Below are 22,979 nucleotides of genomic sequence, written 5' to 3'. Positions count from 1 at the left end.
CCCCAGGGACCCAGTTCTGAAGTCTCCTGTGCAGAGGCTCATGGGGCGGCAGACCCGGACCCTCCTGCCGTTACCAACAATTCACCTGGAGCCAGAGGCCATACCCAGCAAGGAGGTCCACGACCGTCTCCAGACGATCCGGCGCCGGCAAAAGATCCACTACGACCGCAGCGCCAGGAACCTTTCCCCGCTGACGCCGGGACAACGCGTAACGACGTACGACACTCTCCAGAGAACGTGGGCTCCAGCTATTGTTCTAAGGCCAGCCGCAACGCCAAGATCTACGATTGTGAAGACCGAAGACGGCCATGAAATCCGTCGCACAAGAGAACACCTGCGGGAGGCAGCACCTCAACCGGAGCCAGAATCAACCTCGCAGGGGCCTTCAGAAGACGACCTCCAGCCTGGACAACAGCAGTTACGCAGGAGCACAAGATTGCGTCGGGAACCCTGTCGATACCCGTTGCCAGATGAAACTTCTAGACCTTATCATCATTAAAGGGGAGATGTGGCCATATCACACTGTCATTCTGATAGCGCCCAGACTGTTAACATGTGACGCCTACGTCACCCCTTTCCAAGTGTACTTATATCGCTCCCTCCCATGAATAAACGCCTTTCGTTACCGGATCACCGGCTTGCCTACACAACCCAAGGTAACATTTCTATGCAAATGAGAGGCGGGAGGTACCTTTACTAGTAGGAATCTGAATAATGCCGACCATTCGCCGTAAAGGCGATAAACCCGCAAAATAGAATTGAAATAAGGTGTTTCTCACAGGTTCCCCTGTGAGATACACCGCTCCTTTACTTGGTAAACAAGGAACCTCATCAAATGGACTCGCGCATGACAGAAGCGCCGTAACAACACTGCCAACAACACCTACACAAGCGAAAGTGTAAAATAAAGATTTGTATTAGCGTTTTTTGAATTAGCTCTGGAACAATTATAGAGAAATATATATAATTGCGCAGCAGTTCTTTTGGATCCCTCAGTTACTGCTCTACCAATTTAAGTACCAAAACCATCTCGTGTAGTTATTTGAGAAGTTGTTTAACGATGCGTGGTCATCAGTCCCGTAAAACCGCATAGAGCGCTGGACACTGCGGTTCTAGACGTACTGCGCCCACCGCGGAAGGTTAGAAAAACGCCCACATTAGCACAGCAGAGACGTGGCTACGTCAGGCGGCTCGACTGATAACTGTAGAAGTGTCACTCAATACACGCGGAATTATTCTCCGCTTCCGGCGCCGTTTTCACTACTTCCTTTTTAAATAAAAAGCTGTTGATCCATAAATATTTTCACAAACGGTATAATGTGTTAACTTTTGCTTCTCCTTCCTGTTTGGCTGTTGCCTTCGCTCTCTCCCATCGCTTAATTTCCCAACCGAGGGTTCGGCTGCAGTCGTTTGACTTTATGACCCTCGCCTTTATACTACTAACAACCAACTATGTACCTTGAATGAACAATAAACTGAAACTGAATCACGTACGCAAACGCCCTGCCTGGCAACATATTAATTTGCTGCCGCGAGCAGGGCTGCTCACACCGTCCTCGAGTACAGCTCATGTCACCGAATACAAATACTTTGATGTATGGATAAACGAAGGCGATAGATACCTGAAGACGCATACAAAAAAAAAAAGCTCCTTGCGACTCTTCTTTCCAGTTGCCAATTTTGCACGAAAAGTAATATACAAGTAGGGAAAAGCCATACGAGGTAACAAGTGACAGTGATATTGCTTATGAGTTTAACGGTTACTGCAGGGCCTTAAGATGGACGCTGTTTCACATTACTTTATTTTCCGCCTTATCTAACCCATATCGTGGGTATATGGTTCCGAGCATCTGCCAGCGTCGCGGGGAGCCATTAATCGAGGAAATAATGAAGCAAAAGGAAAATTTAAACGCAACTGGCGTTTTCTCCGGCCGCAACTCGTTCCACGAGCGTGCACACCAGCTGACTACAAACCGAATCCCTTTCCTGGTCCCTGGATCGGTCTAAACAAAGAAGGTCGAACTAAGGAAGCAGCAGCGATGCGCGTGATCGTTGAACAGATGGTGACAACTGAACTCATCACGAGTTTATCCCGCGGGCACCGAATCGATAAGGAAATCGGTCTTCACACCCCAGGAGATGCCGATAACTACCGCAATCCAAAAGGAGTGAAAAAAATTGACGACCATTGCACTCCGTGAAGATGGAATCGCAGCGAGAGCTGACGACAGTCAAAGCTCTCAAACGAAAAGCAAAGTGCTTCCCCTCCACCGCGGGTGGGCCCGAAGGTAGTACAATGCCAGGCCTACCGGCGGCAAAGGTGAAGCAGGCGTTAAGCAGTCCCCCATGCGTGGGCTGATCCCGAGGATAGTCCAACACCGGGCCGACCACCGGCGGAGGTGAAGCAGGCGTTGAGCACTCCCCATACGTGGGCCGATCCCGAAGATTTTGAAGGGCTGCTTCGGGTTCCCGAGCCCACAGGTGTACGTGCCATTGAGCTTGGACCCTTTTTGCGCATCACCAGGATCGGCCCACATGATGATTTTTTTCTGTTGACGGACGCCGAAAAAACTACGGAAGGTTAGTGATGTACAGCTTTCGCTGTAAAAGGCAGCAAAATGTTGACCACCGAATAGATTGATTTGTCGGCGCTTTAGGAATGCGTGTGAGGAGTGGTGGGGGGGGGGGGGGGGGCGTGGGCGGTGAAGGGCGCCCCCCCCCTTGGGTACGTGCCTGAGCCTACTATTCCCTCTTTGAAAAGTAAGAGGGAAGGGGAAGGAGGGCGAGGTACGCCATTTGACCCCCCCCCCATTTCCCATCCTCACGGTGCCCCACTCAGCGGTGAATACCACTATGTCATCGGCCATCTTGGTAGCACCTAGAGGCTACAAAATCGCGACCCAGACGTCAAGACAAAAAAAGAGTCCCACGGAGCGCCCCACCAAAGCATCTCCGCGCATAGTCCACTACTGCGCGTCTAGGAGATGCATGACAGTCGTTGGTTCAAAAGCAGAGGTAACATAATAAAAAAAGTCATAACTTACGTGGCCGCTATCCTGAAAAACAAACCAACAACCTTCGCATCAGCAATTGTTTTACAGGATTTGCCAGTATGCAGCCTACTATTCCCGCTTTCAAAAGTAAGAGGGAAGGGGAAGGAGCGGCGAGGTACGCCATTTGCCCTCTCCCCATTTCCCATCCTCACGATGCCCCACTCAGCGGTGAATACCACTATGTCATCGGCCTTCTTGGTAGCCCCTAGAGGATACAAAATCGCGGCCCAGACGTCAAGGCAAAAAAGCGTCCCACGGAGCGTCCCACAAAAGCATTTGCGCGCATCGTCCACTACTGCGCGTCCAGGAGATGCATGATAGTCAGTCGTTGCTTCAAAAGCAGAGGTAACATAATAATAACAAAGTAATAACTTACGTGGCCGCTATCCTGAAAAGCAAACCAACAACCTTCGCATCAGCAATTGTTTTCCTGGATTTGCCAATATGGAACCAATCAAAAATGCCAACTTTCAAAAGTAGAAGGGAGAAGAGCGAGATAGGCCGATTGCCACCCAACCTCATCCACCCCGTGTCCGCCCACAACAGTGAACACCCCTATGCTATCGACCCCGTTGATAGCACATAGAGGGTACAAAATTGCGGCCCAGGTGTCAAGGCACAATAGCGTCCCATAGGCGGATCGCACCGCAGAGCCGCGCATCGTCCACTACTGCGGTCTATAGGAGAGGCACGAAAAGTCGTCCTTGCTTCAAAAGCAGGGGTTACATAATAAACAGAAAGACATAACTCACGATGCCTCCATCCTGAAAAAAAAAATAACCTTCACATTAGATTTTGTTTTGTTGGATTGAAAGTAGGAAGGAGGGGGGGAGGGGCGAGGTATCCGATTTGCCCCCATTCCTCATACTCTCATTGCCCTCCTGAACGGTGAATACCCGAATAACAGAATTATGTCTCCTCGTATATTAAAATTACAATCCGACGCTATCATGTCTGTATATATAGGTTGTAAGTCCTACATTAGCTATTTTGTGGCTTACTTTGTGAAATTGAAGTATTTCAGTAACGCCTCTGCGCCACGCGAAGGCTCGGGGGGGGGAGGGGGAGGGGGGGGGGAGTTCTGTATAGGTATTTCGGCTTGATATTTCTCTAACGAACAACGCCGCCGACGCCGACATCGGATTTTCTGCGGCACGGGACCCTTACTGCTATCAGCGTTAAAATCGCGGCCCAGGCGTCCAGGCACAAAAGGACCCCACAGACGTGTCGCACCGCGGAGGCCGCGCATCATCCAATACTGAGAGACCAGAAGAGGCATGAAACACAGTCCTTGCTTCAAAAGCACAGGCTACGTAATAAATAAAAGACATCACTAACGTGGCTGCAATTATAAAAAACGAACGAACAAAATTGCCATAAACTATTGTTTTGTTCCACTTGCCACTGTGCAGCCGACGATTGCCACTCTCAAAAGTAGGAGGGAAGGGGGGGGCGGCGAGGTGTTGATAATAGCAAAGTAATAGCTCATCTTCTAATAGTACGTAATAGTAATGGTACATCTTCTTACAAGAATAAACAGAAGCGTAAGAAGCGCTGCTCTCGGCTTTTCTGGTGTTGTCCGTCACCGTACTTGAAGCCTGGTCTACCGTACAACGAGGGTCCTAGGACTTTACACCAGGTATGCCATTTGCCCGCTTCTTTCCCGTCCTCACGGTGCCCCACTCAGCGGTGAATACCACTATGTCATCTGCCTTCTTGGTAGCAGCTAGAGGCTACAATATCGTGGCCCAGCCGTCAAGGCACAAAAGTGTCCCACAGGTGGGTCGCACCACGAACGCCGCGCATGGACCACTATTGCGCGTCTAGGAGAGGCATGAAAGACAGTCCTTGCTTCAAAGTCTGGGGCTACGTAACAAAAAAGGGACAGAACTTACGTGGCTGCCATCCTGAAAAACAACCATATGCCTGCAATAAGTGACCAACTCGCCCAAGAACTCGTTTTACTGAAACAAACAGCCCTGCCATAAACTATTGGTTTATTCGATTTGTCAGAGGGCAGCCGACAGTGCCCTTTTAAAAGTAGGAGGGGCGGAGGTGGGGGCGAGGTATGGCATGTGCACTTCATTCTCCATCCTCCTGGAGTCCCCCTCAACAAGTGAATGCCACTGTATCATTGCCCTCCTTGGTAGCACCGAGAGGCTACAAAATCGGGGCCCAGGCATCCAGGCACAAAAGTGCCTCACAGGCGGATGGCACTGCAGAGGCCGCGCATCGTGAACTATAGCGCCGCTAGAAGAGGCACGAAAGACAGTCCTTGCTTCAAAAGCAGGAGCTACAAAATAAAAAGGAATACATAACTTACGTCGCTGCTATCCTGAAAAAAAAAACCTTGGCATGAGCTAATGTTTTGTTTGATTTGTCATTGAGTAGCCAATCGACAATGCCCACTTTCTGAAGTAAGAGCGAAGGGGGGGTGGGGGGGTGGAGGTGTTCATAATAGCAAAGTAATAGCTCGCTCAAACCAAAGAACAAGGAAATGTGGCGATCGAGCGCACGTGGCACGGGAGTGCTTCGTCTTCTTGGAAGAATACACGGAAGAGTAAGACGCGCTGCTCTCGCCTCTTCTATGGTATTGTTCTTCACTGTACTTGAAGCCTGGTCTAACGGACTACGAGGTCCTGGGACTTTAAACGAGGTATGTTATTTGCCCTCCATTTGCCATCCTCACGGTGCCCCCTTCAACAGTAAATACCAATATGCCATCGACCTCCTTGCAAGCACCTAGAGGCTACAAAATCGTGGCCCAGCCGTCAAGCCACAAAAGCGTCCCACATGTGGGTCGCACCACGGACGCCGTGCTTCATCCACTATTGCGCATCGTCCCCTATTGCGCGTCTAGGAGAGTCACGAAATGCAGTCCTAGCTTCGAAAGCTGGGGCTACATAATAAAAAAAAGAGACAAGTTACGTGGTTGCCATCCTGAAATAGAAACAAACAACCTTGCCATAAACTATTGTTGTTGTTTTTATTTGCCAATGTGCAGCCGACAATGCCCCCTTTCAAAAGTAGGAGGGAGGGGGTGGGGGCGAGGTATGCCATTTGCACCTCATTATTCATCATCATCATCATCATCAGCCTGGTTACGCCTACTGCAGGGCAAATGCCTCTCCCATACTTCTCCGACTACCCCCGTCATGTGCTAATTGAGGCCATGTCGTCCCTGCAAACTTTCCTCGTTCTTCATCTTCCTGGAACTCCCCTCAGTGGTGAATACCCTCATGCCCTCGAACTCATTAGTAATATCTAGAGGCTACGAAACTGCGGCCCAGGCGTCCAGGCACGAAAGCACAGGCAGGTCGCACCGCTAAGGCCGTGCATCGTCCACTACTGTGCGTCTAGGAGAGGCATGAAAGACAGTCTTCTCTTCAAAAGCAGGAGTTACATAATAAATAAAGACTTACGTGGCTGCGATCCTGAAACAACGCAACCTTGGCATCGGCTATTGTTTTGGTGGATTTGCCAACGTGCAGCCAATCGACAATGCCCTCTTTCAAAAGTAGGAGGAAGGGGGGCGAGGTATGCCATTTTCCCCCCAATCCCCATCCTCGTGGTATCCCCCCTCAAGAGGTAACTAACACTATGCCATTGACTTCCTTCGTAGCACCCAGAGGCTACAATATTGCGGCCCAGGTGTGCAGGCACCAAAGCGCCCTACAGACGGGCCGCACCCTGGAGGCCGCGCATTGTACACTACTGCTTGTCTAAGAGAGGCACGAAAGACAATCCTCGATTAAGAAGTAGGAGCTACATTATAAAAAGGAAGACAACTTACGTCACTGCCATCCTGAAAAAGAAAAGATAACAACCTTGGCATCGGCTATTGTGTTGTTGAATTTGCCAATGAGCAGCCAATCGACAGTGTCCACTTTCAAAAGTATAAGAGGAAGGGCGGCGGGTTCGAGGTATGCCATTTGCACCTCATTCTCATTCCTCCTGGAGCTCCATTCAATGGTGAATAACCCTATGCACTCGACCTCCTTAGTAGCACCTAGAGGCTGCGAAATCGTGGCGCAGGCGTCCAGGCACAAAAGCGTCCCACAGCCGGGTCGCACCGCGGAGGCCGCGCATCGTCCACTATTGCGCATCGTCCATTATTGCGCGTCTAGGAGAGGCACGAAAGGCAGTCCTCGCTTCAAGAGCAGTGGCTACATAATAAACAAAGACAACTTATGGGGCTGCCATGCTGAAAAGCAAACCAACAATCTTGGCATCAAATATTGTTGGGTTGGATTCGCCAGTGTGCAGCCGACAATTCGTACTTTCTAAATAGCAGGGAGGTGGCGGCGAAGACTGTCATTCGCCCCCCATTCCCAAGGACCCCTCTCAACGGCCCAGGTGTGGTTAACGGCCAGGCGTCGCTCAGCGGTTAATACTCCTATGCCACTGACCTCCTTGGTACCACTTAGAGGTTGTTTGAATTTACCCATAATGAAGAGCTCGCAAGTTCGTTTCTTACTGTATGGGCACCTCGCGTACATTGCATACTTAATAAGTATGCGTGTGTTGCGTCGGTTTAAAAACTTCAGTGACGAATGCAGCAATGTGTCGTCTCGCAATACATGGTCGTGTAAAATAGAAAAGGCCGCAGTTTCGACCAAAAGGCGCAGCATCAATTTCGTTAGCAAATTGGTGCACAGGTATACGAAGTAAACATATTAGTTTTATCGCCTGTGTAAAGTTATAAACATAAGCATACTAAATAAATTAACAAGCATGGTCTCACGCGCGCACAAGCAGACATGAACACATCTCACTCGATGACCGCTGTAACATGCTGTCAAAGCGCTGGAGATATGAAGCGCGACGGCAGCAGCGAGCGAATTGACCTCTGTGCTGCCTCTCGCATCAACGCGAACTAAGCCGTGAAAACACAGCGCACGGCGGACTGTGTGCTGGTCACGGATGGCTTTCAAGATTCAGCGGCCCGGGCGGGCGCGTGGCCATCCGGGCCACCCGGAATAGAACAAGCCCCCCCCCCCCCTCCATACTCTGCCCCCGGAGCCTTGCGCGCGACGGAAGACGGCACGCTCCCTCCCCGCTTTCCTCCGTTGCGTGCGCGAGACTGAGCCGTGATCGCCAGCTCACCCTTGCACGCTTTCACTTGCACATAGAGCAAACGGCGCGCGGCGACGATTTTGTCGCTCATGGACTTTATACGTTTCCTCACGGCGACAACAACGGTAGAAATGCGCCTGGAGTGTCCATAGAATTGTTATCGCAATAAAGCTACCTACCTTATATAGAGAAGTAGGTTCAACATGCACAATGTTGACATATGAAACGCCAACACAAGTAAACAATACAAGTAAACAAAGTAAGAGATTATGCATGGCGCTGTCCAAAGTCGTGTGTGTGTGTGTGTGTGTGTGTGTGGCACCAATTCAATTGCAGTTTATAAGCGACAAGAGGGCTGACTCGGCGCATGCTAGTTTCAGCTCGATCAGCCGAATTTTCATTAACTAAGCGTTCGAGTTGTGCTGCTTTGTTTCTTCGAGCTTCACTCCGCTATGATTTTCCCATCCTTATCACTTTTGTGCTGATGCTGCGATATGTGATCAATTATTGGTTACTTGGAGGCTCATGTTAGACTCAGGCGAAGTCGATGTGCAGCAGCACTGACTGGGGCAAAGGCAAAGGTAGTGCTCCATGTGTAAAAAGTGTGTATATGTGTACAACGGACTGCGTCGCTTCAACATACCGGCTGTTATTTTCACGACCGGACGAAGTGTGAACCGTCGCTTACGGGAGCACCGTGCACAGATGCAATAGGCGTGATCTGGTCGTTTTGCGAACAACTGTAAAATACAGTAGTGCCGACCCGAGTTTCGCAACGCCAATTTAACAGAGGCACACTAAAGAGAACAATTATTCCTTCTGTATCCGTAAGTTACCCTTCCACAATACCAAATGCGCCTCTCTGACTACGAGAAGAAATTTGGTAAGCAAAAAAAAAAAAAAAAATACGAGACCGACGAAAAACGAAAAACAAGTGGCGACGCCGCCTTGAAATTCCCGCACCAGTTCACGGTGGCGTCATAGATTTTGATAGTGTGTGCTAGAGAGCAGTTAATTCTTTAATGATAAATATCCTCTACATTAGATTTTAAAGGAGCCAGCGATTGAATACGGTCAGTTTCGCGATGTTTTACTGAGTCAACGTGGTCCAGATACGAAAAAAAAAAGCGTTGAAATCTGTGACGTCATATTGACGTACCGAAGTTTCTGCGCGAAATTAAAAAAATGACACTTTTAGCTTCATTTTCTCTTCTAATAATTGACGTATTATCGCGAAATTGTTCACAACAAAGCTGTCAAAGAAAACTGTATCAGTCTAAACTGATTGATTGTTTTGTCTTAGGATCCCTTTTTTCAGAAATCTGGAAAATTGTGCTCAAGGCGATCGCATGCCGTCAGATGCCGTCAGCACTCCTTAAAACTGTATCTCACTCGAATTTGTCTGTTTCAGGCACTTTGAGTGTTACCTATTTATTTTATTACATGCTGTACTCCAGATGTCGCGTTGTGTTGTTCGTGCAGTAGTTTATCTCAAGATGTAGAAGCAAAAGTATTGAATATTGTGGCGCACACCCGTTCATATAACGCATGTAACACGTCATGTGGGGAAAACAACCAATCTTCTCCGCCTTGGCATTACTCAGCACAATGCAGCATGACGCGGTAGGAGCATTCGGATAGAAGATGAAAAAGGGCAGGAGCCTGGGGAGGGGAGAAAAGGAGAATGATGTTGGAATAAATGTAGGCAATATGGACGCCAGTTCCACAGCAAAGCTTTACGTCATTTGTGTCCATTTACTAGGAATGGTACATTATTTTGGCGCAGCCGGAAATCGACTCCAACATGGCATTGACATTTTTTCTTGAAGAGACCTCCGCTGAGAAGATCATCTTTTCGACATTCCAAGCTCAAGATGAACCAGTGGTGGAACTACCTCGTGAACTCAACTCTATAAAGCTCCTGAACATAGTTTTGGAGAAGGGTCCCATGGAAACTGCTGAGCTACGTCGGAAGGGTGCTGTGAATGTGAACTTGCCTCTGGCGACCTTCAACGAACTAGTTCTTCAACCGATGCGCCGAAAGGACTGAGTATCACGGTCTTCGACGGAAGAGGTGAGCCTCGTTTTCAAAGCTCTTCAGATGCAGGAGGAACAGATTGTGCAACAGAACAAACTGATGACATCGCTTATAAGTTCTCTAAATACTGAGAAGCCGGCAACATGACATTCAACAACATGTCTTCAAGTCCGGAAAATCGCCTCAAATTCTATGAATGTGCAGCTGGGAAGAACAAGTGGCACTCTGATGAGGACAAGATTACTAACACGCGTAGTTTTCCGGGCTCATACCACTTGCACGCAAGTGGTATGAGCCCACTTGCACATTATTGAAGAAGCTGACAACACTTGGAACCAATGGAAGGAAAATTTTTGACGGCATTCCGAGGCAACCAAGTACGAAGATGAGACACCGCGCTTAATTTGAAATTCAAGCAGGGCTCGCTCGTCGAGAATTTCTTGGAGAAATGCCACCATTTATAGCTGGCCGAGCCTATGCTTCCATCTTCTGCCGTAATAGCCCTATTAACACAAGGACTGTACGCTTAGTCCTGAAGCAACGGCAAGTACGATCACCTAAAGCTACAGACATGCTCCTGGAGTGCCTTCGGGATATACCATTTACTCCAGAAAGAATAGCTACTAAGTCAAGAAGTCAGCTGAATTGGACCGACGCGGATTGGTCAAGCCGTAATCAGGGAAAACCGAGCCATCTTGCAAGAACTTGGTTGGCGCGCTCCCAGAGGTCGGGTGAATAATGTCAACAACGACGCTCAAAAGTTTCCGAAGACAAGAAACTGATAAACAAGGCTGATCAGTCCGACCAGATGACCACAATTAAGTCTGTTTATTTAACTTGCTCTAGCCTACTTCAAGTTCCCGTCAAAGTGGGAAACAAGCCTATGATGGCTTTGGTTGACAGTGGTGTTTCTGTGTGTAAAATAAATGCCAAGCTGGTGGATACAAGTCGCCTGCGTAGTGGAAGAGTTCTACGGCTGCAAGATGACGATGGAAAAGTGACATTGCATAATCAGTGGGCCCCAGTAAACATTGAGTTCCAAGGTCATAACATAAAGAGTGAAGTATTGGTGACAAAAGGTGTGACGTACGAGTTTCTGCCATCAAGACCAGATATAAAGAAACTCAAAATCAACGTCTGTTGGGACGATGCAGTTTTAGTCGAAGGACTACCAAAGAACGAGGCACAGGAGAAAGAATAGACAAGATAGCCTACGAGTTGTCAAGTTCGCGGAGGATATTGCAACGACCTACCCTAAATTATGTAGGCATAGGAAACTATGCACAAGCGACGAATTCACACAAGGTCCCTTTCGAACTAACTGACAAAACCGCCATCCGCAAATCACCTTATAACACATCAAAAGAGCGAAATATACTGTTGAAGAAAGAAATTCAGTAGGTGCTAGACGCCGACATAATCCGACCTTCGGTATCACCCTTCGCCTCTCCCGTAACTATTGCACCGAAGTAAGACGCAACTTTCAGACTGTGCACAGATTACAGGGTTCTCAATTGTCAGACAGAACTCATACCATTTCCCATGCCGAAGAAACACGATTATATGTGACACAGTTGGTTGCCGACATTTTTCACATGTGCAAAGGTTCCTGGCAGATCCCGCTAACCGAAGAAACAGAAAAAAAGTACGCTGCTTTATCACGCCCTTCGATCTGTACGAGTATAAACAGCTTCATTTCGGCTGGAAGAACTCGCCAGCATGGTTCCTGAACATAATGATCGCAGTCTTGAATCCTATCCTAGGTGTCTTTTGTGACGTGTACATAGACCATATTACCTTCTCCAAAACAGAGGTTGAGCATCAGGAACACCTGGCTCAATTGTTTGACGTAATAGTTCTGCGGAAGCCCGCAAGGTGGAGAGAAGTAATTATTTAGGGAAAATAAGACATCCAATCAATCGCAGCAATTACTACAAAGGAAACCCATACGGGTTCCTCGAAAGAAAAGCCTCGCAGTTGAAGTAAAATTTGTCCTGGTTCGGGACTCGAACCCGGAACCACCGTCTTTCCGGGCTGCCGTTCTACCATCTGAGCTAACCAGGCGGCTCGCAGAGGGCAGGACGAAGTGGACTTTGTCAACAACTGGAAGGAAAGGCAAATGTTTGAAGTTCTGCGGAAGCCCGCAAGGTGGAGAGAAGTAATTGATTAAGGGAAAATGAGACATCCACCCAATCGTAGCGATTGCTACAAAGGAAACCCATACGTCAAACACTTGCCTTTGCTTTCGTTTCGCAGTTCGTGGCGCGCATGCATGTGGTCACAATGTTTTTTTTTTTTTTTTCATATTTCATGGGCTTACTTTATGCGGAAAAATTATTCCGTAATACGTTGGTCATTCCATGCTGAACGTACCAGATGTGGCGCTCGACCGTCACCAATCTTGCATAAAATAAATCCTGGTTATCAACAGTACTTGAAGACTGGTTTGTCCGGGATATCTTGGCCGAAAAAGAAAAGATATAAAAAGATGTGACTCCATGAGCGCCATTTTAACTTCAGACTCGAGGGCAGAACTTGGTGCTAGAGAAAAATATCTAAAAAATTGGTTTTTCACACGATGAACATAAAACTGTTACAGTGTCTTCTAGAGCCGCCACAGCGCCAATCGCGAGAGGGGCACCTCGCCGCTACATTCGGATATCGCCGACGCGCAAGGAGGAAGCGCGGAAACATTGCACGCTTGCAGTGTCGGAGGGACGCGCATGCGTGCAGGCGCCGGTCTCGACGCCAGGGGTTAGCCGCTAGAAGGCGAGGAGGGCCGTTTAGCCACGCACTCGCGCACCCCGCAATATTTTGTGGGCGAGTGTACATACAGCCTAAATGGTTCCAACTTCAATGCATTGTGTAGACGGCATGCGTTCTAGGCGACTGGGGATGCTCATTGCAGCGGCATCCACTCTATATCCAAAATAGTAATTGTAATTGTTTCTGCAAATACAAGGTGTGTCAGCGTACCAATAAGCCAGATGGCAGATTAACACGCTATACGATAACCTTCACTGCAATCTACCACCACGCAGAACGAAAGTGCAGGAGGACGAAGCCACCATCAAATTGGTCTGCTTCTCGCCGAACCCGACGACATGTACTTCGGCGCCCCGACAAGTTCGACAAGCAATGCTACAAGAAATTTCGTGGTTTTCTGGACCCAAAGAAAGCCTCTCCAGAATAAGGCAGGTTGTACGGAACCTTGAGGCACTTGCGCAACAATTGTACCCTTCCCTATCCGTGGCCCTAAAGAAAGGGCGAAGTTACGTGAAAGTCGCGAGCTATTACTGTCAATTCCTCGTAAGCGCGTCCCTAATTGCACCTCATCGCCGTTTTATGACGATCGTCTTGTCGATCACTATGCATAAGCTGGACGCTAAGATTTCTACCTCCCGACGCTCGTTCGTTCCAGGGCATTATGGCTCCACCTACTCTGCTCTATGTCATCTCAGCCAAGAAGCGTGATAAGTTCTTCTGCAGTTCTGCAATTCCACGTGAGATACGGTGGCCGTTCCGGACAACTGGAAGTGCAGCCACATAGTGACGCTTTTTAAACCAGGCAAGTGCTTATACAAGCCTTCTTTCCAGAGGACAATCCCTCCAGCCAGCTGCATCAGCAAATAGAACACAAACTAAACAAGACTGATATGGATCTCGGAAAAAGTATTACCTTACCAGGTTTTATGAACGGATTCCACAGATGCCAGTCTTTCATATATAGAAAGCGTCATCGACCTAGTTTCATCATTAGTACAGGAAAGACGACGTCGTTGATTAGTGGGCGCAATTTTCTTGGAAATAAAAAGCGCTTAAGGTAACGTCCTTCATGAGGTTGTTCTTAATGCACATGAAGATTTTTGTATTTGTGGCCGATTGTACGCGTCGATCCTTTACCGCCTTAAAGGGAGCATTCTTTTGTCGGTGGCTGACAGTGACATGGACCGACAAGACGTTCACCATGGCGTTCCACATTGGTGTGGTCCTTGGTCCCTTATGGTTCAACGTCGCGCTCATTGGCCTCGGAGCTGAGCTCCCTGTCACTATAAAATATGCGCATACGAAGACGATATACACATACGGGCATCTTCGGTAACGCGTCCGCAAATACCGGCAAGAGACTGCAACATGCCACAATCATAATATCAAAGTACTTGCGACGTCAAGGCCTGCAACGATCGAAAGCGAAATGTGCTGCACCTGCTTTCACAAGGAAATCACTGATGCCATAAGCGATCTTCAGTGACGGAGCAGTGATCCCTTTTGTCAGGCACTGTAAACACTAATGTGTCTTCGTTGGCCGCAGCCTATCTTGGTCGAAGCATGCCATTGTACTACGGATAAAGCTTTCCAGTTTTATACACGTTCTTCGGGTTGTACGTGGACTAACATGGGACCCCTCATAGGTCTTCTGCAGCCATATCGGGCGCTGTTTATGTACTATGCTACAGCATGTCCGTGCTCTCGAGTATATGTACAACCTGCCTTCGTACTTTGGAGCGCCTTCAGGCCCAAAACTGTCAACATGACTCTGCCTGTTACCTTTTACATAGACGTTCGGCACGATACAGGAATCACGGACACATCTAATGGAAGTATACAGGTCTTGTGAGCCTTTTTCTGCTCAACTTCGACTGTTCACTCGACACGCACACCCTTCCTTGCCTTCACACCAAGAAAACCGCCAACACTGTACTTGTTAAGACGTATCACTGCTCGCAGGGATGTAATTCCCTCAGGCTTCGCCCCTACCGTCTTCCCAGAAGGTAGTGCCACCGTCGACATTGCGTAGAGTAATGGTGGGCCTTCGAATACCTGGGATTGCAACGAAATGGTGTGTCCCCTGCACTAGCCTTAAGCAGCTCACCTTGGGCCATCTAGCTGCGCTGTAGTACGGTGGCTCTCTGCACGTATACGCACACGGATCGCGTACCTTCATGCGCCTCGACGGCGGCCGTTGTGATCCACCGACTAGCCACCTCCCGTCAATTCAAGTTAAACCACAAGTCGCCTTCAACAGCTGCGTAACTTGTTGTGATACCAGAAACTGCACAGTTCGTCTCCTGCTGGTATAGAACTGAGTATTCTGACACGAAATCAGCGCTGTAACCAGTAGATTCAAGGACAGGTCATTGTTATGTGTTGTCCTTACACGTCCCACAGATATTCGATCTTGCGCAGCAGAACGGTAATTCCATAGCCTTTCGATGAGTACTTGGACACGGTGGCTTGGCCGGCTACGAGCTCCTCGACGTGAAATACGAACCACTGTTTCTAAAGCCATCAACGTAAAGTTTTCCTAAGCATTTGATAAAGTTAACAACTTATTACTTTTAGACAAACTAAGCGTTCTTAATATCGATACGAAAATAATCAGCTGGATTCGTGCTTTCCTGTCATCTATCGTTCAATTTTTTAGTACTAACGGATCTACCTCCGACATGGCCCCAGTAGAATAAGGCTTTGCCTACGGGCCTATTCTTGGTCCTCTTTTATTTTTATCATACATAAATTTCTTATCCAATAACATATCTGCATTGGTTTGTTTATTCACAGATGACCATGTCATTTATCGCAAAATCACTAGCACTTCTGATGTCGTGTGCCTTCAGGCTGACTTATATATCGCCCATGAATGATGTTACACTTGGCAGGTAGAACCTAACGTTAATAAATGCAAAGGTATGTGGATCTCCCGTACTAACAGAGCCTGCAAATCTAAGTACTAAATTATTTTCCACTGCGGTCTGTAATGTTGCATGGCTACCTTGGCAACCACATAGCGAACAACCCGTCCTCGAAACGACACGTACAACACACAATATCTAAAGGCCACTTAAATATAAATTATTACCTGGCTTCGGTTTCTTTAAACCTACTGCTAAACACCAATACATCCGTCCACAACAGTAATACGATTCAGCTTATCGGACCCACATTAGGCCATATTAATAGACGAACTTCAAGCAGTACTGAATCGCTTGATTCGCTTCATCTTTTCAAGTTACCATCTAACTGCTAGTATCACACAAATGACAGACTCCTTTGGTGTTTCATTACTTATGGTTTGTCGCAAGCAGTCTCACATTTCTCTTTTCCACAAGATATAGTGTCATAACAGCGCTCTTCGGTACAGATGAATTCACGCAGCGCCGTTTCTTACAGCCTGCCGAGACCACCGACTTAAGATCAACATGCCCCGATATGACACCGTCACGTTTTCACAATCATTCTTTCCACGAACATCCAATGAATGGAATAGTCTACCAGCGTAATTAACATCCGAGGCCCTCTTCTCTTTGAGATTGCATTGAAATATGTAACCATGCAATTCTGCCTTGCCTTTTGTAAAGGAGTATTTTATTGTTTTGTTAATTTGTAATGATGCCTGTTTATCTTTACGGCATGTTCTGTGTATTTTGATATATTTTGTGAATTCCGTAACGTATTACTGTATACTCTACCGCTTTTAAATATACATTATTGTTTATGTGCTATATTTGCTGATTTTGTTTTTCTTCGGGCCTTTCTTCGCCCCTCGGCTCTATTATGTACCCAGATGTATTTTAAAGCTATTAAATATAGTGTTTTAAGAAATATACCAATGTCACGTGTCGATGCAAACTCGTTGCTGATTTCGCTCAAGCGATATTGCACAGTGTCTCACTGGACTCAACTACAGCATCGGTTTTAGTGCCTGTGGGGAAATCGACCCTGTCACCACTTTTCACCTCCCAGCTGAAGTCAAGCGTAGCTAATAAAGTGTGCTTCACCGGCTACACCTCGACGTCGCCTTCACTCGACACCCCATCCTTCGCACAGGTCGTGCGGACAGCACGAACTGTGCGTGAGACTCTGCAACATGTGTTTGGCGCCTGTCCTCAATACCTGCCACAGCTGAAGACGCTGGCTTCTACGCTGGCGGGCATCGGAAGGCAATGTTTGTCGGAATTAAGATTCTATTTTGGCTGGGACGTGAAACTCCACAGCAGAAAAAAAGCAGCTACCAAAGGCTGTTATAGACCTTTTGCAGATCACCGGAGTGATCCCCAGACTTTAAGGCATTCCTTCCTTCCAATTCTCATCATCATCTTTAATCACTCTTTCTTTATTTGTCCTCTTTCCCCTGCGCAGAGTAGCAGGCCTGAGCATACCAGCTCAGGTAGACCTATCCGCCCTTCCAATAATTAGTTCTCCACTCCGGCGTAGTTGACAAGTCATGGTAAAAGATAAACAGCTCGAGCAAAGGGCAACGGCCAAGAAAACCGACCGGACAGGTGCTCGTCTAAACCGGCCATAGGAGCGTAGTGGCTATGACGTTGTACTGCTACTCTCGAAGTCGCGAGTTCAAAGCGGGTCGCATTTCGATAGGGGCGAAATGCAAAAGCTCGCGTGTACCGTGCATCTCGTGCACGTCAAAGAACCGCAGGTGGTCAAAGTTAACCCGGAGTCCCTACCTATGGCGTGCCTCATTATCAAATCATGGTTTTGGCACGTAATACCCCAGAATTTCCTTTTTAGGCGCTCGTCCCGTCCTTTTACTTTTTCATTTTGTCCTTTCCACATGCTATTATTCTACTGCCGTACGCTATCGATCATGTGAAGCGCTGTAATTCATCGGCAACTGGTACGCCGCACAGGGGAAGTTGTGCGAAAATTACGAGCTCACGCTTGCGTAACTCTCGGACACAGTCTTGCTAACACGAGACGCACGCGTGCGAGCACAACACTTCTAACAGCGGTATGCAAATAGCTCTAGGCGCATACAGACAACATCGCGCATAATTTTGTTCCGACGAAAAGGTTTTCACTGCCTCCAGTTCTACTTACATTCTCTTCCAGCCATCGCCAGTCAATTGTGCCGTCACGGTTTCGGCGCCTGATCAAGTTGAGCGGCTCCGGTGAGGCTGAGCGAGTTCTCTTCCGCGTCTGCTCGCGGGAACTTCCGCCATTTCCTGGTTCCATACTTGGTCTTTTCCAATCCACGGTTGTGGTCATCAGAACATGTAAACAACAAAAAACAAGGCATATGAGCCTCAAGCAGGCAACAGCAAAGTGCGAGACCATCGCGATCAGGTGTGAGGACATCGACAGAGCTGTCGCCTCTATACGTTGTACAAAAATTGGTGACTCGCATGCTCTTTTATGAGTTCACACTGACAGTGGCCACTGCCAATCTTGGCCACTGACAGTGGCCATGATTTCTCACGCTAACATCCTCCCAAAAGTCAGTACAATCTTCTCGATGTAGCATGCATTGTTAACAGGATCGTTAATCCCTTCTGTAGCTTCATCAAGAACCTTTATGAAAATGTAGCCCATCTTCAAATGGAGTGCCAATAGTATTCGCTCTAAGCGTGCAAGTTTTATCGAGTTTACGGCTCAGTTTGCGCCATCTGGGTACCACCATGCGAGGGGCCCACAGCACTTTCCGTCTGGCAAACTAGGTAGTCTGTATGTCTGCTCGACAACGAGTATTGAGCAGAGCGATAGTTTGTGGGCGGAAAGTCGTGCTTTCGACACACCATTTATTGTATCTTTATCCGATGCTCTAGCGTATGTGCCATGTCACATCAAGTTCACTCGCGGTAGGTATCGCCGTAGTCAGCATTCACGTCCAGCCAGCGACCAATCTTTCTTTTCCTGAAATGAAGATTTTTCAAATGTGTGGCAGTGCTACTGTAGTGTGATGAAAACACAGCGCTTAGAATGTTACAAGGGAAAGCTGAGGCCTCCGCGGCATACTGCGCAAGAAAATTAAAAGTTTATACTTGTTGAACGACGGATCTGCAATTTTCTTGTGTGGTTTCAAATAACTACTAAATGTGACTAGATCTTACAATGTCCTCTAGTGACCTACTGAGCCTTCATGCGCACGCCTGCGCCCAGCTCTAGGTGGTGTCAGCATGCTAAATGGTAGATGCCGGAACCCACTATATCGTGGGCTAAACGTTCCGCTAATTTTAGCGATTTTCGAGACTCGGAATGAGATTTAATGAGAGCAGCATTCCGGGCAAGTTGGTAATCCATTGCTTAAATGATATTGCGCGACATAAAAACGACACGGACGTGAAAGAAGCGCTTGGTGTGTCGTCTTCTTTCACGTCCGTGTCGTTTTTATGTCGCGCAATATCATTTAAGCAATCGGAATGAGAGTCTGCCAATAAGCCACTCAGACCATGACCCAGATAAGCCGCGGTGCCCGCAATTGTTGGTTTCGTGCAAGTAATCACATTTCTCCTCCCTCCCGAACTATCCGTGTCCCCAACTGTAGGGTGCCTCGATTTGCGCGCCTCCCATCTGGCCGTGCGCAGCGACGGCGCGCGCAGCGAGGCACCAATGATGATGATGACTGCATCTCCTTTGAAACCGGGCGGAGAGAAATACGCCCCTGACCTGCTTGATTTAATGAGATGTTTCTAGATCTATCGATATCTATGCATTCGTGTATTTGATCTCGATCTTACGTTTCGTATTTAAAACCTCTATCTCTACTGCATCCTTACCTACACTTGCAATTATTCCGGTTCTAACTCGGACACTTCAAGCCAACTGGTGGAGGGCGTGGCAATTATGTTAGATGGCACTCGACGGCGGCGCGACATAGGGTGAGAGCGACACAGGGACTCGCATCTCACGCCGTTTACGGCTAATTGCACGTGTTTTCAGATCGCAGCTCATAGGCGACCGTTCCTGTGAGAAGCATCGGCGTCACGTGCCGAACGAACGCGCACAGCACACGACGAGCGCGAACGTAGCGCAGAGCGGATGGTGAAAAAAGCGAGGAGAGGGAAGAGCCGCGAGGAGAAAAGCGGAGAGGAGGGTGCAGCGGAACCATGAGGCGGAGAGCGGAGGAGGGTATGACGAAAAGGTGGGGATGAAAGCGGAGTGCCGGCGGCGAACAGGCATGCGGACAGCGCGGAAACAAAGCGCTGACGTGAGCTTCGGACCCACTGCGCATGCGCTAATTCGCCTGTGGCGCCGCCGCGGCCACTAGAGAATGCGCTCCGCGCGAGCCACGCATTCCCGTGTTCACGCTTTCTTTATGAGCAATGAGCGGCGCAACCGGTGGAAATGCTTCGTTTGCCGCTGCTGCCAAACGAGCTATCCGAGCAGAGTCTCAGCGCCACCACCGATAGCACCCTGTCACTCAGCATCATTCTTTCCTATATCGCAAATTCAAAACATCTAAACAGTTGCGCTCAAAATTCGCGTTGGGGAGCATCGTAATCGTCGATGAATTTTTTTATTGTGTACTTAGTTGCTGACTAATGTTACGCGTTCTGGGCATGACGAGGTAAAATTTAATACAATTTCTATGTTTATACATTTACAAGTCACCTAGGCGAGCGCTTTTTTTTCTAGAAGTGGTTGCAAGATACCCGGATCCCAGATACGCCAAATCCGCCCGAAGTCGGCTAAGAAGACATTGTCTTCGAAAAGAAATAAGAATATACCTCTCTAGAAGACACCTTCCAATTCTAGGGCCGTTCCCAAGTGGAGCCAGCCCCATCGCGCCCATAAAGTTTCCTTCTTAAATGCATTTGGGCTAACGCGCATCAAAAACAGGCACGCGGCTATGCCCAGGCTGCTCACCTTCTCAAGCACCTCACGCGGAGTCTGCTCCGTTTTGCTACTTTCCCAATAATTTAACAGCTAATTCTAGGTCCCTCTCGTGCATTATACTTGCTATATAGTGCCGTACCACAACACAGCAATATTCTACAATACAGCGCGTTCGGATATCGGCTACAAGTAAAGGCATAAACTCGCCATGATCTGCCCCTAGGAAGCCCCTACTCTGCGAGTAGTATACCTACTATGTCTGCGGAAAGATCGCGGCTAGTGTCTACTACATAGGGAAAGTGGGTCCAGCGCGGGTGCCCCGATGAGGCGATCTTCATTGAAATGTTGGTGTCGGCACCGTCGCCTTCGCTTGAATGAGCGGCCCCGCACGTCGGCCGGACGCGTGTCGTGTCTGAGACCCTACCGCAGCTGCATCGAGCTTGGACAAGTGTGTCACTCTGCTGTATTCAGTTTTGCTACTCGGTGGCGGAAACGCTGAGTTTATTTCCCACCGACGTGCTGTAAAGAAACTGGAGAAAGAGCGACGGAAACCACAAAAGTGACGGTGCGTCGAGCAGACGACAGCGATTCGGCCCGCGAAATCACCTCAGCCAATCGGCGCAGCTGAAACAGCCGGAGCTTCAGGATAAGGCAACGGCAGCGCCGCCACAATTTCAGCGTTTTTTCATCACTCTCGGCGCTTGCTACGACATCCGCTGGACTCACTCTCCCCTTCTAGCATACTCTACCACAGCTACGCTTACGCAGCGGGCATCGAAGCGGGGGCTACGAGTTCCTCCGTTATTGCGTGATGGCGACGCACCCACTCTGTCTCCTTGCTCCTTCTTTTCCTTCGGCACCGACCAAATTCCCACTGTTAAGTGTCAGAATGTTACGACTCGAGAGGTTGACGCGTGGCGGTAACGCGCGGAGCATGACCTGGCTCGGAGCGCCACCAAACGGAGGGGAGGTTGAGAAGTGCCAATTACTGATAAACATCCGCCGATAGGTTCTTTAACAAGAAGATTCCAATGGCCGAGACTTTCACAAAGCTCCAGGAGCTCCGACCACGATGCTAAAGGGCTAAACATGCGAGCACTCCGATTTTTGCCCGTGCTAAGCCATTTCTGTATGGCCATTAGGGCCAGAGGTGGAACAGTGGCAACTGTCCTGACCGATCGTTCCCGAACAATAAAATGCATGGTGGCGTCCCACTGGCACTTAATGAAACATTGGCGCTCTTCACACGACGTCTCTTAAATCCCGAACCTCGCAAAATATTACTGCCATCAGCTGAAAAACAGATCACTTACATTTGGAGCCGCCAAACTGAGCACAGGTGAAAGCGGCCAAGCGAAGAAATGCGCTGAAACGAAATGAGCGTTCGTGAATAAGTGCAAAACTTATCCGCCAAGTAATTGGTGGGCAATCGTAGAGTCTCTTCTGCTGCCTGGATTGCGAGCAACCTGAATTAAACTCACCACTTTGCAAGCAGCGTCACTGTGCCACGAAGCTGGTGAATGCGCCAACTGCTTGCGGCGTTTTCTTCTTCCCCGCATTCACGTATTCAGACACTCGTTGTGGCTCCTCCTTTCGAACTGCATTCTCATAGGGATATGGAGAAACAATGAAGCAATGTGAAATGCAGTCGTCAAGGAAAAACTCCTACCGTTTGAAGAAAATAACATGCATTATATATACCTAGAACTTTTAGGATCGCAGTGGTCGTGCCAGAACACTGACATTAAAATCCTATTAAAAAAAAGTAAAAAATTGGCAAATTGCGCCCTCTGTCACCAGCGAAGCGGTGGCGCAAGTCAATGGAGCCTGTCTTCGAAAAACTCATAGAGTTTCCTACAAAATAAGTAATTTTGTAAGAAACTCTATGGAAAAACTGACCACCTATCAGCGCGTCGTATTTCCTGAAATTGGTTCACTCCCATAAATTACAGTTTATTATGTCACTATACGCCATCGGGCTTTATTACAGTAGCTCTACTAACTTTCTGGACCGCTCTTGGGTACGGATCCTCTTATAGCGCTGCGTTTAGACGGCTGATATCTTGCGAATGGTAGTTCGTCTGCTCCATGTCTGCTGCTATAGGTGTTGATAGTAGTTTCCTGCGACTTAAATGAATGAGTGACCTCTCTGTAGACACGGCTGGCACTTTGCGCATACTGCGGGGCAAAAGAAATTCATAAGGACTAGAACTTACCTTTGCAATGCTTTAAATTGTTTT

The 22,979-nt window shown here is 48.2% G+C and overlaps 1 protein-coding gene across 3 annotated transcripts in view; it reads right to left on the bottom strand.

Moving 5' to 3' along the window:
* LOC140214128 (uncharacterized) overlaps positions 1–22,338 on the bottom strand; it is a 41,989-nt gene extending 19,651 nt beyond the window's left edge. For 2 of the 3 annotated variants that reach the window (XM_072285466.1, XM_072285469.1), the window contains exons 1-3: positions 22,221–22,338; positions 22,053–22,105; positions 18,004–18,145 (exon numbers count right to left, since the gene is read on the bottom strand). In XM_072285466.1, the coding sequence (XP_072141567.1) occupies positions 18,004–18,145; positions 22,053–22,105; positions 22,221–22,298 (273 nt within the window). In that variant the 5' untranslated portion in view covers positions 22,299–22,338. The remainder of the gene's footprint in view (positions 1–18,003; positions 18,146–22,052; positions 22,106–22,220) is intronic. The other variant, XM_072285470.1, reaches the window with a different exon arrangement.
* Between the last annotated feature and the right edge of the window lie 641 nt (positions 22,339–22,979).

The sequence above is a fragment of the Dermacentor andersoni genome, chromosome 1 (genome assembly GCF_023375885.2).
Source record: "Dermacentor andersoni chromosome 1, qqDerAnde1_hic_scaffold, whole genome shotgun sequence".
NCBI classification, from domain to species: Eukaryota; Metazoa; Arthropoda; class Arachnida; order Ixodida; family Ixodidae; genus Dermacentor; species Dermacentor andersoni.
This window is presented reverse-complemented; position numbering and strand designations above follow the sequence as displayed.